Source organism: Oncorhynchus mykiss, unplaced genomic scaffold, assembly GCF_057628025.1.
Source record: "Oncorhynchus mykiss isolate SJ-2025 unplaced genomic scaffold, ASM5762802v1 scaffold96, whole genome shotgun sequence".
NCBI lineage: Eukaryota > Metazoa > Chordata > Actinopteri > Salmoniformes > Salmonidae > Oncorhynchus > Oncorhynchus mykiss.
This window is the reverse complement of record NW_028322095.1, coordinates 1,332,501-1,348,346: the sequence shown is the minus strand read 5'-3', so window position 1 is coordinate 1,348,346 and position 15,846 is coordinate 1,332,501. Positions and strand designations below refer to the sequence as shown.

At 51.0% G+C, this 15,846-nt stretch overlaps 1 protein-coding gene across 2 annotated transcripts in view; it reads right to left on the bottom strand.

Moving 5' to 3' along the window:
* The window catches only part of LOC149970076 (ELKS/Rab6-interacting/CAST family member 1-like), a 534,697-nt gene that overhangs the window by 325,762 nt on the left and 193,089 nt on the right, over positions 1 to 15,846 (bottom strand). For both annotated transcript variants that reach the window (XM_090228733.1, XM_090228734.1), the window contains one exon: positions 9,482 to 9,675. In XM_090228733.1, the coding sequence (XP_090084859.1) occupies positions 9,482 to 9,675 (194 nt within the window). The remainder of the gene's footprint in view (positions 1 to 9,481; positions 9,676 to 15,846) is intronic.

Here is a 15,846-nt window from a genome sequence, read left to right as displayed (position 1 = left end):
GGTAATAATATAATAACCAGCTGAGGTAATAATATAATAACCAGCTGAGATAATAATATAATAACCAGCTGAGGTAATAATATAATAACCAGCTGAGGTAATAATATAATAACCAGCTGACGTAATAATATAATAACCAGCTGAGATAATAATATAATAACCAGCTGAGGTAATAATATAATAACCAGCTGAGATAGTGAAGAAGAGGGATAGATCTCTTCCTGTTGGTCTTCAGGTTTTCCCCTGGTTATCATTATAAAACGGTGACATGTACGGTTGATTATCTCTACGATGATGTTGTTGAGGATTTTTTAAATATATTTTTTATTTCACCTTTTATTTAACCAGTTCGGCTAGTTGAGAACAAGTTCTCATTTACAACTGCTACCTGGCCAAGATAAAGCACAGCAGTTCGACACAAACAACAACACAGAGTCACACATGGAATAAACAAACATACAGTCAATAATACAGTAGAAAGGCTATATACAGTGTGTGCAAATAAGGTAAGATAAGGGAGGTAAAGGCAATAAATAGGCCGTAGTGGAGATCCTCTGTATCCCACCAGAACCATCCAGCCCATTTTCACAACAACAGCAGGTCAGAGGAGAAATGGAAGGAAAGGGGACAGATAAGCAATACTGACCTTGAAGCAAAACTGTAGAGAAGAGAGCAGCGTTCCAGGGCACATATAGAAGAGAAGGAGAGAACATGAGAGAGAGAGAAGGAGGGAGGCGAGGAGAGAACATGAGAGGGAGAGAAGGAGGGAGGCGAGGAGAGAACATGAGAGAGAGAGAAGGAGGGAGGCGAGAACATGAGAGAGAGAAGGAGGGAGGCGAGGAGAGAACATGAGAGAGAGAGAAGGAGGGAGGCGAGGAGAGAACATGAGAGAGAGAGAAGGAGGGAGGCGAGGAGAGAACATGAGAGAGAGAAGGAGGGAGGCGAGGAGAGAAAACACACACAGAGAGCTTGGTTAGTAAGCAGGAACTAACATTCTAAAAGAGGTTCTACTTGGAGTTCTACTGTGACGTGCTACAGACGGGACATCAGCATTTAGAGCACAAAGACTAGATAGAAAGAGAGAAGAAGAGAGAGAGAGGAAGTGAAAAAGGATGAGACAGACAGACAGACAGACAGACAGACAGACAGACAGACAGACAGACAGACAGACAGACAGACAGACAGACAGACCGGAAGATAGACAGACAGACAGACAGACAGCCAGCCAGACAGACAGACAGACAGACAGACAGACAGACAGACAGACAGACAGACAGCATTGAACAGCAGACCGACACTTAGTTTCACCTGACGGGGGCAGCAGTGAGGTTCCACATGGATTGATTTCACCTGTCTGGTTAGAATCTATGTTGCCTCGGGGTTCTCCTCTGAGCCATGTGAGCCAGAGACAGATGTGAGCAGCTTTTTAAAAATAACCCACAATTCCTCCTGTTTCTGTGACAAACACTAGACTTCATACTCTAGCTTTGAACGGACACCACGCATCACATTTAGTCTCCTTCTCCATTTCCCTCCCTCCCTCCCTCTCTCTCTCTCTCTTTCTCCCTCCCTCTCCCTCTCTCCCTCCCTCTCCCTCCCTCTATCCCTCCCTCCCTCCCTCTCCCTCTCTCCCTCCCTCTCTCCCTCCCTCCCTCCCCCTCCCTCTCTCACTCCCTCTCTCGCTCCCTCGCCCTCTCCCTCCCTCCCTCCCTCCCTCCCTCCCTCTACCTCCCTCCCTCCCTCCCTCTCCCTCCCTCCCTCCCTCCCTCCCTCCCTCTCCCTCCCTCCCTCCCTCCCTCCCTCCCTCCCTCCCTCCCTCCCTCCCTCCCTCCCTCCCTCCCTCAGTGTGTCTCTGTCTCTGTCTCGGTCAATGGCTGTCAGATGTCCTTCTGGACCTGATGTAGAGACAGGGATTCAGTGTGTCTCTGTCTCTGTCAATGGCTATCAGATGTCCTTCTTGACCTGATGTAGAGACAGGGATTCAGTGTGTCCCTGTCTCTGTCAATGGCTGTCAGATGTCCTTCTGGACCTGATGTAGAGACAGGGATTCAGTGTGTCTCTGTCTCTGTCAATGGCTTTCAGATGTCCTTCTGGACCTGATGTAGAGAGGTGGGAGAACATGGTGATGGCTTCATTCTGGCCCAAACTGACAGGTGTCTAGAAATATACAACATATGGAATAGAACTGGAATAGAACAGACTTGCTGGTGAAGGAGGTAACAGACAGGCTGGTGAAGGAGGTAACAGACAGGCTGGTGAAGGAGGTAACAGACAGGCTGGTGAAGGAGATAACAGATAGGCTGGTGAAGGAGGTAACAGACAGGCTGGTGAAGGAGGTAACAGACAGGATGGTGAAGGAGGTAACAGACAGGATGGTGAAGGAGGTAACAGACAGGCTGGTGAAGGAGGTAACAGACAGGTTGGTGAAGGAGATAACAGACAGGCTGGTGAAGGAGGTAACAGACAGGCTGGTGAAGGAGGTAACAGACAGGCTGGTGAAGGAGGTAACAGACAGGCTGGTGAAGGAGGTAACAGACAGGCTGGTGAAGGAGATAACAGACAGGCTGGTGAAGGAGGTAACAGACAGGCTGGTGAAGGAGATAACAGACAGGCTGGTGAAGGAGGTAACAGACAGGCTGGTGAAGGAGGTAACAGACAGGCTGGTGAAGGAGGTAACAGACAGGCTGGTGAAGGAGGTAACAGACAGGCTGGTGAAGGAGATAACAGACAGGCTGGTGAAGGAGGTAACAGACAGGCTGGTGAAGGAGATAACAGACAGGCTGGTGAAGGAGGTAACAGACAGGCTGGTGAAGGAGGTAACAGACAGGCTGGTGAAGGAGGTAACAGACAGGCTGGTGAAGGAGGTAACAGACAGGCTGGTGAAGGAGGTAACAGACAGGCTGGTGAAGGAGGTAACAGACAGGCTGGTGAAGGAGGTAACAGAAAGGCTGGTGAAGGAGATAACAGACAGGCTGGTGAAGGAGGTAACAGACAGGCTGGTGAAGGAGGTAACAGACAGGCTGGTGAAGGAGGTAACAGACAGGCTGGTGAAAGAGGTAACAGACAGGCTGGTGAAGGAGGTAACAGACAGGCTGGTGAAGGAGGTAACAGACAGGCTGGTGAACGAGGTAACAGACAGGCCGGTGAAGGAGGTAACAGACAGGCTGGTGAAGGAGGTAACAGACAGGCTGGTGAAGGAGGTAACAGACAGGCTGGTGAAGGAGGTAACAGACAGGCTGGTGAAGGAGATAACAGACAGGCTGGTGAAGGAGATAACAGACAGGCTGGTGAAGGAGGTAACAGACAGGCTGGTGAAGGAGATAACAGACAGGCTGGTGAAGGAGGTAACAGACAGGCCGGTGAAGGAGGTAACAGACAGGCTGGTGAAGGAGATAACAGACAGGCTGGTGAAGGAGATAACAGACAGGCTGGTGAAGGAGGTAACAGACAGGCTGGTGAAGGAGGTAACAGACAGGCTGGTGAAGGAGGTAACAGACAGGCTGGTGAAGGAGGTAACAGAGAGGCTGGTGAAGGAGGTAACAGACAGGCTGGTGAAGGAGGTAACAGACAGGCTGGTGAAGGAGGTAACAGACAGGCTGGTGAAGGAGGTAACAGACAGGCTGGTGAAGGAGGTAACAGACAGGCTGGTGAAGGAGGTAACAGACAGGCTGGTGAAGGAGGTAACAGACAGGCTGGTGAAGGAGATAACAGACAGTTTTTCCTCCACCAAGTCACTTCTCTTTCTCCTCTCCTGTTCCACACTCTCTAACTTCTCTCTTCCTCGACCAGTTTCCCTCTCTTCTCTTAGTATAGCAGTCACGTACCCGACCTCTGCCCCTCTCTGTGCTCTCCTGCCCTGCTCTGGCCAGAAGCCACCACTGTTGGTTGGCAGGGAGCAGAATGTGTGTGTGTGAATGCTTGCGTGATGTTGTGACTGTGCCAAGCAGCCGTCAGTTGTGAGCATGGTTCTGACAGAGACATACTGCAGGGGGCCTGGCTGACGTGCCCACTGGTTTCTGCCCGGGGTCAAAGGGGTGAGAGAGCGCCCTCACCCCCCACTATCCTCTCCAGTGGAAGCTTCCGGAAAACATGCAGGCACACACACACACACACAGCTGAGAGAGAGACAGAGAGAGAGAAAGAGAGCGAGAGAGAGAGTGGATGCCTCCTAATGTTTTTAATGAGAGAGGGAGAGCAGCACAGCCAGAGACCCACTCATGCTGTTCAATAGCCCCCCCCCCCCCCCCCCCCCCCCCTCACACACCCCCTCCTCCCCCTAACACACCTGGAACCACATTCTACATGTTCTACTGACTCTTGGCACAGAACAGAGCAGGTGCAGCTAAACACAACTTGTCATGTGATTTAGCTGTTCATTGTAGAGAGGGAGGCAGGGTGTCTGTCTGTCTGGTGTGAAAGCAGGACCCAGTAAGGCTACAGAGATCTGGGGTCAGTCATGCATCTCAGGTGACACCTTTGTCCCTATATAGTGCTATGGATTCTGATTGAAAGTAGTGCACTACGTAGGGTTCTGGTTGAAAGTAGTGCACTACGTAGGGTTCTGGTTGAAAGTAGTGCACTACGTAGGGTTCTGGTTGAAAGTAGTGCACTATGTAGGGTTTTGGTTGAAAGTAGTGCACTATGTAGGATTCTGGTTGAAAGTAGTGCACTATGTAGGATTCTGATTGAAAGTAGTGCACTACGTAGGATTCTGGTTGAAAGTAGTGCACTATGTAGGGTTCTGGTTGAAAGTAGTGCACTATGTAGGGTTCTGGTTGAAAGTAGTGCACTATGTAGGATTCTGGTTGAAAGTAGTGCACTATGTAGGGTTCTGGTTGAAAGTAGTGCACTATGTAGGATTCTGGTTGAAAGTAGTGCACTATGTAGGATTCTGATTGAAAGTAGTGCACTACGTAGGATTCTGGTTGAAAGTAGTGCACTATGTAGGATTCTGATTGAAAGTAGTGCACTACGTAGGATTCTGGTTGAAAGTAGTGCACTATGTAGGATTCTGATTGAAAGTAGTGCACTACGTAGGATTCTGGTTGAAAGTAGTGCACTACGTAGGATTCTGGTTGAAAGTAGTGCACTATGTAGGATTCTGGTTGAAAGTAGTGCACTATGTAGGATTCTGATTGAAAGTAGTGCACTACGTAGGATTCTGGTTGAAAGTAGTGCACTATGTAGGATTCTGATTGAAAGTAGTGCACTACGTAGGATTCTGGTTGAAAGTAGTGCACTATGTAGGATTCTGATTGAAAGTAGTGCACTACGTAGGATTCTGGTTGAAAGTAGTGCACTACGTAGGATTCTGGTTGAAAGTAGTGCACTACGTAGGATTCTGGTTGAAAGTAGTGCACTATGTAGGATTCTGATTGAAAGTAGTGCACTACGTAGGATTCTGGTTGAAAGTAGTGCACTATGTAGGATTCTGATTGAAAGTAGTGCACTACGTAGGATTCTGGTTGAAAGTAGTGCACTACGTAGGATTCTGGTTGAAAGTAGAGCACTACGTAGGATTCTGGTTGAAAGTAGTGCACTATGTAGGATTCTGGTTGAAAGTAGTGCACTACGTAGGATTCTGGTTGAAAGTAGTGCACTACGTAGGATTCTGGTTGAAAGTAGAGCACTACGTAGGATTCTGGTTGAAAGTAGTGCACTATGTAGGATTCTGGTTGAAAGTAGTGCACTAGGTAGGATTCTGGTTGAAAGTAGTGCACTAGGTAGGGAATAGGGAGCCATTTGGGAGGCAGGCAAAGTGCCTGCATTAATGGCCCAGAGGAAAAGCTCGGCAGATTTAGTTCCAGACGTCAGTTCACACCCCCTAATGACACACACAACACACACACACACACACACACACACACACACACACACACACACACACACACACACACACACACACACACACACACAGACACAGACACAGACACAGACACAGACACAACAGACACAGACACAGACACAGACACAGACACGCACACGCACGCTAACACACACACACACACACGCACACACGCACACACACACACACACACACACACACACACACACACACACACACACACACACACACACACACACACACACACACACACACACACACACACAAACACACACAGCATCAAGGCTGTTTTGAAGTGCTGCATTATTCATTATTTGATGTATTTATACAGAGACAGAGATGGAAGAAATCCTAAAGTAGCCTACAATTAATTATCACCAATTAGTCCACGTGGACTAAAACACACTCAGACAGCTGTATATACAGACACACAGACACAGACACACACACACACACACATATACACACACACACACACAGTTATAGAGACAGACACACACTGACACAGAGAGACACACACAGAGATACACACGCACACACACACACACACACAGAGATACACACGCACACACGCACACACACACACACACACACACACACACACACACACACACACACACACACACACACACAGTTGTAGAGACAGACACACACACACACAGAGACACACACGCACAGACACATACTCAAAGACATACACACTCAGACAGTTGTATATACAGACACAAACTCAGACTAGGAAATGAAACAGACATGCAGACAGACAGACACAACAATTGTGCCCTTGCCAGTCAGCCTCTCCTGCATGCTAAATGGGGTGGAGGCTGTGTTGAATAGTCAGCCTCTCCTGCATGCTAAATGGGGTGGAGGCTGTGTTGAATAGTCAGCCTCTCCTGCATGCTAAGTGGGGTGGAGGCTGTGTTGAATAGTCAGCCTCTCCTGCATGCTAAATGGGGTGGAGGCTGTGTTGAATAGTCAGCCTCTCCTGCATGCTAAGTGGGGTGGAGGCTGTGTTGAATAGTCAGCCTCTCCTGCATGCTAAGTGGGGTGGAGGCTGTGTTGAATAGTCAGCCTCTCCTGCATGCTAAGTGGGGTGGAGGCTGTGTTGAATAGTCAGCCTCTCATGCATGCTAAGTGGGGTTGAGGCAGTGTGAGAGCTGTGTTGAATTGTCAGCCTCTCCTGCATGCTAAGTGGGGTGGAGGATGTGCTGAATAGTCAGCCTCTCCTGCATGCTAAGTGGGGTGGAGGCTGTGTTGAATAGTCAGCCTCTCCTGCATGCTAAGTGGGGTGGAGGCTGTGTTGAATAGTCAGCCTCTCCTGCATGCTAAGTGGGGTGGAGGCTGTGTTGAATAGTCAGCCTCTCCTGCATGCTAAGTGGGGTGGAGGCTGTGTTGAATAGTCAGCCTCTCCTGCATGCTAAGTGGGGTGGAGGCTGTGTTGAATAGTCAGCCTCTCATGCATGCTAAGTGGGGTTGAGGCAGTGTGAGAGCTGTGTTGAATTGTCAGCCTCTCCTGCATGCTAAGTGGGGTGGAGGCTGTGCTGAATAGTCAGCCTCTCCTGCATGCTAAGTGGGGTGGAGGCTGTGTTGAATAGTCAGCCTCTCCTGCATGCTAAGTGGGGTGGAGGCTGTGTTGAATAGTCAGCCTCTCCTGCATGCTAAGTGGGGTGGAGGCTGTGTTGAATAGTCAGCCTCTCCTGCATGCTAAGTGGGGTGGAGGCAGTGTGAGAGCTGTGTTGAATTGTCAGCCTCTCCTGCATGCTAAGTGGGGTGGAGGCTGTGCTGAATAGTCAGCCTCTCCTGCATGCTAAGTGGGGTGGAGGCTGTGTTGAATAGTCAGCCTCTCCTGCATGCTAAGTGGGGTGGAGGCTGTGTTGAATAGTCAGTCTCTCCTGCATGCTAAGTGGGGTGGAGGCTGTGTTGAATAGTCAGCCTCTCCTGCATGCTAAGTGGGGTGGAGGCTGTGTGAGAGCTGTGTTGAATAAAGAGGTGCTGATACACATTGATCAGAGTACCAGGGGTTCCACCCACATCTACACTCCACAGACAACATGATCCCTACAGGCCACCGTACACAACAGCCTCCATTACCATAAGCTGTAACTCACTATACCACCAGGGGAAAAGCATCATCAAGGCACTAAAACAATGGAGCCGAGTAGGAGGTGTAGTGAACGTGTGAGGGGTTGGCTAATCTGGCTTCAGGGGCCAAGAGTAAAACCTTAGAGTAAAACCTTAGAGCAAACCCTTAGAGTAAACCATTAGAGTAAACCCTTAGAGTAAACCCTTAGAGTAAACCATTAGAGTAAACCCTTAGAGTAAACCCTTAGAGTAAACCCTTAGAGTAAACCCTTAGGAGTAAACCCTTAGAGTAAACCCTTAGAGTAAACCCTTAGAGTAAACCCTTAGAGTAAACCCTTAGAGTAAACCATTAGAGTAAACCATTAGAGTAAACCCTTAGAGTAAACCCTTAGAGTAAACCCTTAGAGTAAACCCTTAGAGTAAACCCTTAGAGTAAACCCTTAGAGTAAACCCTTGGAGTAAACCCTTAGGAGTTTAGGTGATTTATAATGGAGTATAGGGGAGTGTTTAGGTGATTTATAATGGAGTATATGGGGGTGTTTAGGTGATTTATAATGGAGTATAGGGGAGTGTTTAGGTGATTTATAATGGAGTATAGGGGAGTGTTTAGGTGATTTATAATGGAGTATAGGGGAGTGTTCAGGTGATTTATAATGGAGTATAGGGGAGTGTTTAGGTGATTTATAATGGAGTATAGGGGAGTGTTTATGTGATTTATAATGGAGTATAGGGGAGTGTTTAGGTGATTTATAATGGAGTATAGGGGAGTGTTTAGGTGATTTATAATGGAGTATAGGGGAGTGTTCAGGTGATTTATAATGGAGTATAGGGGAGTGTTTAGGTGATTTATAATGGAGTATAGGGGAGTGTTTAGGTGATTTATAACGCTGGAGTGATTGTGACCATGACAGTCCGAAACTAGCCCTCCCATTGGCTGAGAGCCAGAGGTCACAGAGGTCGACACCTGCTGAGGCTCATGGGAACGCCACAGGTGGGAGCGAGAGGGGGCCGGCCGTCTGAGAGCCAGGCGGATACAGACATAATGGTACACAGACACGTACACACACACACACACACACACACACACACACACACACACACACACACACACACACACACACACACACACACACATTCACAAAGAGCACTATAGCATGAGGACACACGTCTACAGTACTGCCAGTAGTTACAGACAGGGGTGAAGGACTGAGATGGAGGAACCGTAAGAGTTTACAAAGAACACAACAGATGAACATACATACTGGAACACAGACAGACAGACAGACAGACAGACAGACAGACAGACAGACAGACAGACAGACAGACAGACAGACAGACAGGCAAAGGCAGACAGAAAGCCAGATAGATAGATAGACAGACAGGCAAACAGAAAGCCAGATAGATAGATAGACAGACAGACAGACAGAAAGCCAGATAGATATAGATAGACAGACAGACAGACAGACAGACAGAAAGCCAGATAGATACAGACAGACAGACAGACAGACAGACAGACAGGGGTTATATATTATTGTAGAGAACACACACTCTTACTTCTCCAGTTCATTGATTTTCTTGTCCTTGTCGTTTTTCTCATTCTCCATCTCTCTGAGGATCTCCAGCAATCGGTCCACCTCCACCTGGGCCTTCCCAGAATCCTCTCTGTGCCGAGTCACTTCCTGTTCCAGAGTAACGATGCGTTCTGACAGCTCCGTGTTGGCCTGGGCCTCCAGCATGGCATTCTGGGCCTGGACAGAGGACAGGGGTCAGAGGTCAGTGGTTAGAGGTCACAATAAGAGTGCATGGTCACTGGTAGTGCGACATCACGCAAGTTTGGATTTTGCCCTGAGGCCTGAGCCCTATACAGCTGTTCTCAAGTCTGTCCTGCCTCCCTCTGGCCCTGAGGCCTAAGCCCTATACAGCTGTTCTCAGACCTGTCCTACCTCCCTCCTCTGTGTTAGTTGGAAGCAGCTCTAAGGCCTCCAACACTGACCTGAGGACAGGGAGGGCCACGTCTCCAACACTGACCTGAGGACAGGGAGGGCCATGCCTCCAACACTGACCCGAGGACAGGGAGGGCCATGCCTCCAACACTGACCCGAGGACAGGGAGGACCATGCCTCCAACACTGACCCGAGGACAGGGAGGGCCATGCCTCCAACACTGACCCGAGGACAGGGAGGGCCATGCCTCCAACACTGACCCGAGGACAGGGAGTGCCACGCCTCCAACACTGACCTGAGGACAGGGAGGGCCACGCCTCCAACACTGACCTGAGGACAGGGAGTGTCACGCCTCCAACACTGACCTGAGGACAGGGAGGGCCACGCCTCCAACACTGACCTGAGGACAGGGAGTGCCACGCCTCCAACACTGACCTGAGGACAGGGAGGGCCACGCCTCCAACACTGACCTGAGGACAGGAGGGCCACGCCTCCAACACTGACCTGAGGACAGGGAGGGCCACGCCTCCAACACTGACCTGAGGACAGGAAGGGCCACGCCTCCAACACTGACTTGAGGACAGGGAGGGCCACGCCTCCAACTTTATGTATGTTTCTCTTTCTTCTCCTAATTTCAGTTCCATGCAGGCCACGCCCACAGGCCACGCCAACAGGCCACGCCCGCAGGCCACGCCCAAACCCAACAGATACAAACCGTGCTAAGGTGGGGTTGAACGGAGACACACACACAGCTCACGACAGCCAGGCACCTGCTCTAATCATGGGAGAGGTGATGAGGGAATAGAGGGGGTATAGAGGTGTTAATCGAGGGGGTATAGAGGGGGAATAGAGGGGGTATAGAGGGGGTATATAGGGGGAATAGAGGGGGAATAGAGGGGGAATAGAGGGGGAATAGAGGGGGAATAGAGGGGGTATAGAGGGGGAATAGGGGGAATAGATAGGGAATAGAGGGGGTATAGAGGGGGAATAGAGGGGGTATAGAGTGGGAATTAGAGGGGGAATATAGAGGGGGAATTAGAGGGGGAATACAGGGGGAATAGAGGGGGTGAGGGGTGAGAACAAGGGGTACACACGTAAGACCCAGCTGAGCTGGCTACCCTCCCCCTCCCCTGCCTTCCCCAGGGGTTAGCTGTCTGTGACGTCAAGGCCCAGTAGGAGAGGAAGAGGCTGGGTGTATGGGGCTGGATAGGGGGCTGTCTAGGGGTCAGAGAAGAGGCTGGGTGTACGGGGCTGGTTAGGGGGCTGGTTAGGGGGATGTCTAGGGGGCAGAGAAGAGGCTGGGTGTACGGGGCTGGTTAGGGGGCTGTCTAGGGGGCAGAGAAGAGGCTGGGTGTACGGGGCTGGTTAAGGGGGCTGGTTAGGGGGATGTCTAGGGGTCAGAGAAGAGGCTGGGTGTATGGGGCTGGTTAGGGGGCTGGTTAGGGGGATGTCTAGGGGTCAGAGAAGAGGCTGGGTGTACGGGGCTGGTTAGGGGGCTGGTTAGGGGGATGTCTAGGGGGCAGAGAAGAGGCTGGGTGTACGGGGCTGGTTAGGGGGCTGGTTAGGGGGATGTCTAGGGGTCAGAGAAGAGGCTGGGTGTACGGGGCTGGTTAGGGGGCTGTCTAGGGGGCAGAGAAGAGGCTGGGTGTACGGGGCTGGTTAGGGGGCTGGTTAGGGGGCTGTCTAGGGGGCAGAGAAGAGGCTGGGTGTATGGGGCTGGTTAGGGGGATGTCTAGGGAAGAGGCTGGGTGTACGGGGCTGGTTAGGGGGCTGGTTAGGGGGATGTCTAGGGGGAAGAGAAGAGGCTGGGTGTATGGGGCTGGTTAGGGGGCTGTCTAGGGGGCAGAGAAGAGGCTGGGTGTACGGGGCTGGTTAGGGGGCTGTCTAGGGGGCAGAGAAGAGGCTGGGTGTACGGGGCTGGTTAGGGGGCTGTCTAGGGGGCAGAGAAGAGGCTGGGTGTATGGGGCTGGTTAGGGGGATGTCTAGGGGTCAGAGAAGAGGCTGGGTGTACGGGGCTGGTTAGGGGGCTGGTTAGGGGGATGTCTAGGGGGAAGAGAAGAGGCTGGGTGTATGGGGCTGGTTAGGGGGATGTCTAGGGGTCAGAGAAGAGGCTGGGTGTACGGGGCTGGTTAGGGGGCTGGTTAGGGGGATGTCTAGGGGGAAGAGAAGAGGCTGGGTGTATGGGGCTGGTTAGGGGGCTGTCTAGGGGGCAGAGAAGAGGCTGGGTGTATGGGGCTGGTTAGGGGGATGTCTAGGGGTCAGAGAAGAGGCTGGGTGTACGGGGCTGGTTAGGGGGCTGGTTAGGGGGATGTCTAGGGGGAAGAGAAGAGGCTGGGTGTATGGGGCTGGTTAGGGGGATGTCTAGGGGTCAGAGAAGAGGCTGGGTGTACGGGGCTGGTTAGGGGGCTGGTTAGGGGGATGTCTAGGGGGAAGAGAAGAGGCTGGGTGTATGGGGCTGGTTAGGGGGCTGTCTAGGGGGCAGAGAAGAGGCTGGGTGTATGGGGCTGGTTAGGGGGATGTCTAGGGGTCAGAGAAGAGGCTGGGTGTACGGGGCTGGTTAGGGGGCTGTCTAGGGGGCAGAGAAGAGGCTGGGTGTATGGGGCTGGTTAGGGGGATGTCTAGGGGTCAGAGAAGAGGCTGGGTGTACGGGGCTGGTTAGGGGGCTGGTTAGGGGGATGTCTAGGGGGAAGAGAAGAGGCTGGGTGTACGGGGCTGGTTAGGGGGCTGGTTAGGGGGATGTCTAGGGGGCAGAGAAGAGGCTGGGTGTATGGGGCTGGTTAGGGGGCTGGTTAGGGGGATGTCTAGGGGGCAGAGAAGAGGCTGGGTGTACGGGGCTGGTTAGGGGGCTGTCTAGGGGGAAGAGAAGAGGCTGGGTGTATGGGGCTGGTTAGGGGGCTGTCTAGGGGTCAGAGAAGAGGCTGGGTGTACGGGGCTGGTTAGGGGGCTGTCTAGGGGGCAGAGAAGAGGCTGGGTGTATGGGGCTGGTTAGGGGGCTGTCTAGGGGGCAGAGAAGAGGCTGGGTGTACGGGGCTGGTTAGGGGGGTGGTTAGGGGGCTGTCTAGGGGGCAGAGAAGAGGCTGGGTGTACGGGGCTGGTTAGGGGGCTGGTTAGGGGGCTGTCTAGGGGGCAGAGAAGAGGCTGGGTGTACGGGGCTGGTTAGGGGGCTGGTTAGGGGGCTGGTTAGGGGGCTGGTTACGGGGCTGGTTACGGGGCTGGTTAGGGGGCTGGTTAGGGGGAAGAGAAGAGGCTGGGTGTACGGGGCTGGTTAGGGGGCTCTCTAGGGGACAGAGAAGAAGCTGGCTAAGCTGACTTGGGCTGGTTAATGTCCCATGTCTTGGGCCCTCAGGGTTAGCTGTCTGTGGTGTCCAGTCCCAGACCAAGAGGCTGGCTAGGGGACAGGGCCGTGTCATGGAGGACTTAGTGACAGTCCCAGCACTGTTGAGTGTGTTCCACATGCTGCCACAACCTCAGCTAACCCTGTGACATCAGACCAGGGCTGGGACACGCACTGAAGAGAAAAGGACTGGGGAAAATGACTACGGTCTCTAATGTGTCTGTGTGTGTGTGTGTGTCTGTGTGTGTGTGTGTGTGTGTGTGTGTGTGTGTGTGTGTGTGTGTGTGTGTGTATATGTGTGTGTGTATATGTGTTTGTATGTGTGTATGTGTGTCTGTGTGTGTGTGTGTGTGTGTGTGTGTGTGTGTGTGTGTGTGTGTGTGTGTGTGTGTGTGTGTGTGTGTGTGTGTGTGTGTGTGTGTGTGTGTGTGTGTGTGTGTCTGTATGTACTCCACATAAATCTGCCTGTCTAAGCGTCTAAGCGTGTCTCCACATACTCCATCCCATTTATTCAAGTCCCATTAATGTCTACTGGCCCTGAGCAGGGAACTAAGTTTAGACACTACAGGCTTTAGTTTAAACTGAACTGGTCAGTCTAATGTGAAATCATTAAGTCAATTTCCCCTCACAGTGAATGGAGTCAGTCTGGAGGACAGGGTGAATCAGTCCACAGTAATGTCTAGAATAAAAGTGGTAGTGCTGCTATGACTACTGCAGACAAGGGCATGGAGGGTGAGAGAAGAGAGAGAGAGAGAGAGAGACAGCCTCTTAGATATGGAGCTGGGAATACAGCTACACCACAGATCCGTCAGGTCAGTCTGGTAGATCAGTCAGGTCAGACAGATCAGTCAGGTCAGTCAGAAAGATCAGTCAGGTCAGTCAGATATTTCAGCCAGGTCAGTCTGGTAGATCAGTCAGACAGATCAGTTAGGTCAGTCAGGTAGATCAGTCAGGTCAGTCAGGTCAGTCGGGTAGATCAGTCAGGTCAGTCAGGTCAGTCAGATAGATCAGCTAGGTCAATCATATAGTCAGTCAGGTCAGTCAGAAAGATCAGGCAGGTCAGTCAGATAGGTCAGTCAGGTCAGTCAGGTAGATCAGTCAGGTCAGTCAGGTCAGTCGGTAGATCAGTCAGATCAGTCAGGTCAGTCAGGTCAGTCAGAAAGATCAGTCAGGTCAGTCAGAAAGATCAGTCAGGTCAGTCAGAAAGATCAGTCAGGTCAGTTGGGTAGATCAGTCAGGTAAGTCGGGTCAGTCAGGTAGATCCATCAGGTCAGTCAGGAAGATCCGTCAGGTCAGTCAGGTCAGTCAGGTAGATCCGCCAGTCAGGTCAGTCGGGTAGATCAGTCAGGTCAACCATATAGATCAGTCAGATAGATCAGCCAGATCAGTCATATAGATCAGTCAGATAGATCAGTCAGGTCAGTCAGATAGATCAGTCAGGTCAGCCAGATCAGTCAGATATATCAGTCAAGTCAGTCAGGTAGATCAGTCAAGTCAGTCGGGTCAGTCAGATAGATCAACTAGGTAAATCATAGAGATAAGTCAGGTAAGTCAGGTCAGTCAGGTCAGTCAGATAGATCAGCTAGCTCAATCAAATAGATCAGTCATATAGATCAGTCAGGTCAGTCAGGTAGATCAGTCAGGTCAGTCAGGTAGATCAGTCAGGTCAGTCAGAAAGATCAGTCAGGTCAGTCGGGTAGATCAGTCAGGTCAGTCAGCTAGATCTGTCATATAGATCAGTCAGGTCAGTCAGATAGATCAGTCAGGTCAGTCAGATAGATCAGTCAGGTCAGTCAGATAGATCAGTGGTATAGTGGTATCTACCAGGTCTATACAGACACTGGAGGGGATGAGGTGAGATGGATGACTATAGTGGTATCTACCAGATCCATACAGACACTGGAGGGGATGAGGTGAGATGGATGACTATAGTGGTATCTACCATGTCTATACAGACACTGGAGGGGATGAGGTGAGATGGATGACTATAGTGGTATCTACCAGGTCCATACAGACACTGGAGGGGATGAGGTGAGATGGATGACTATAGTGGTATCTACCAGGTCCATACAGACACTGGAGGGGATGAGGTGAGATGGATGACTATAGTGGTATCTACCAGGTCCATACAGACACTGGAGGGGATGAGGTGAGATGGATGACTATAGTGGTATCTACCAGGTCTATACAGACACTGGAGGGGATGAGGTGAGATGGATGACTATAGTGGTATCTACCAGATCCATACAGACACTGGAGGGGATGAGGTGAGATGGATGACTATAGTGGTATCTACCATGTCTATACAGACACTGGAGGGGATGAGGTGAGATGGATGACTATAGTGGTATCGACCAGGTCTATACAGCCACTGGAGGGGATGAGGTGAGATGGATGACTATAGTGGTATCTACCAGGTCCATACAGACACTGGAGGGGATGATGTGAGATGGATGACTATAGTGGTATCTTCCAGGTCTATACAGACACTGGAGGGGATGAGGTGAGATGGATGACTATAGTGGTATCTACCAGGTCTATACAGACACTGGAGCGGATGAGGTGAGATGGATGACTATAGTGGTATCTACCAGGTCCATAAAGACACTGGAGGGGATGAGGTGAGATGGATGACTATAGTG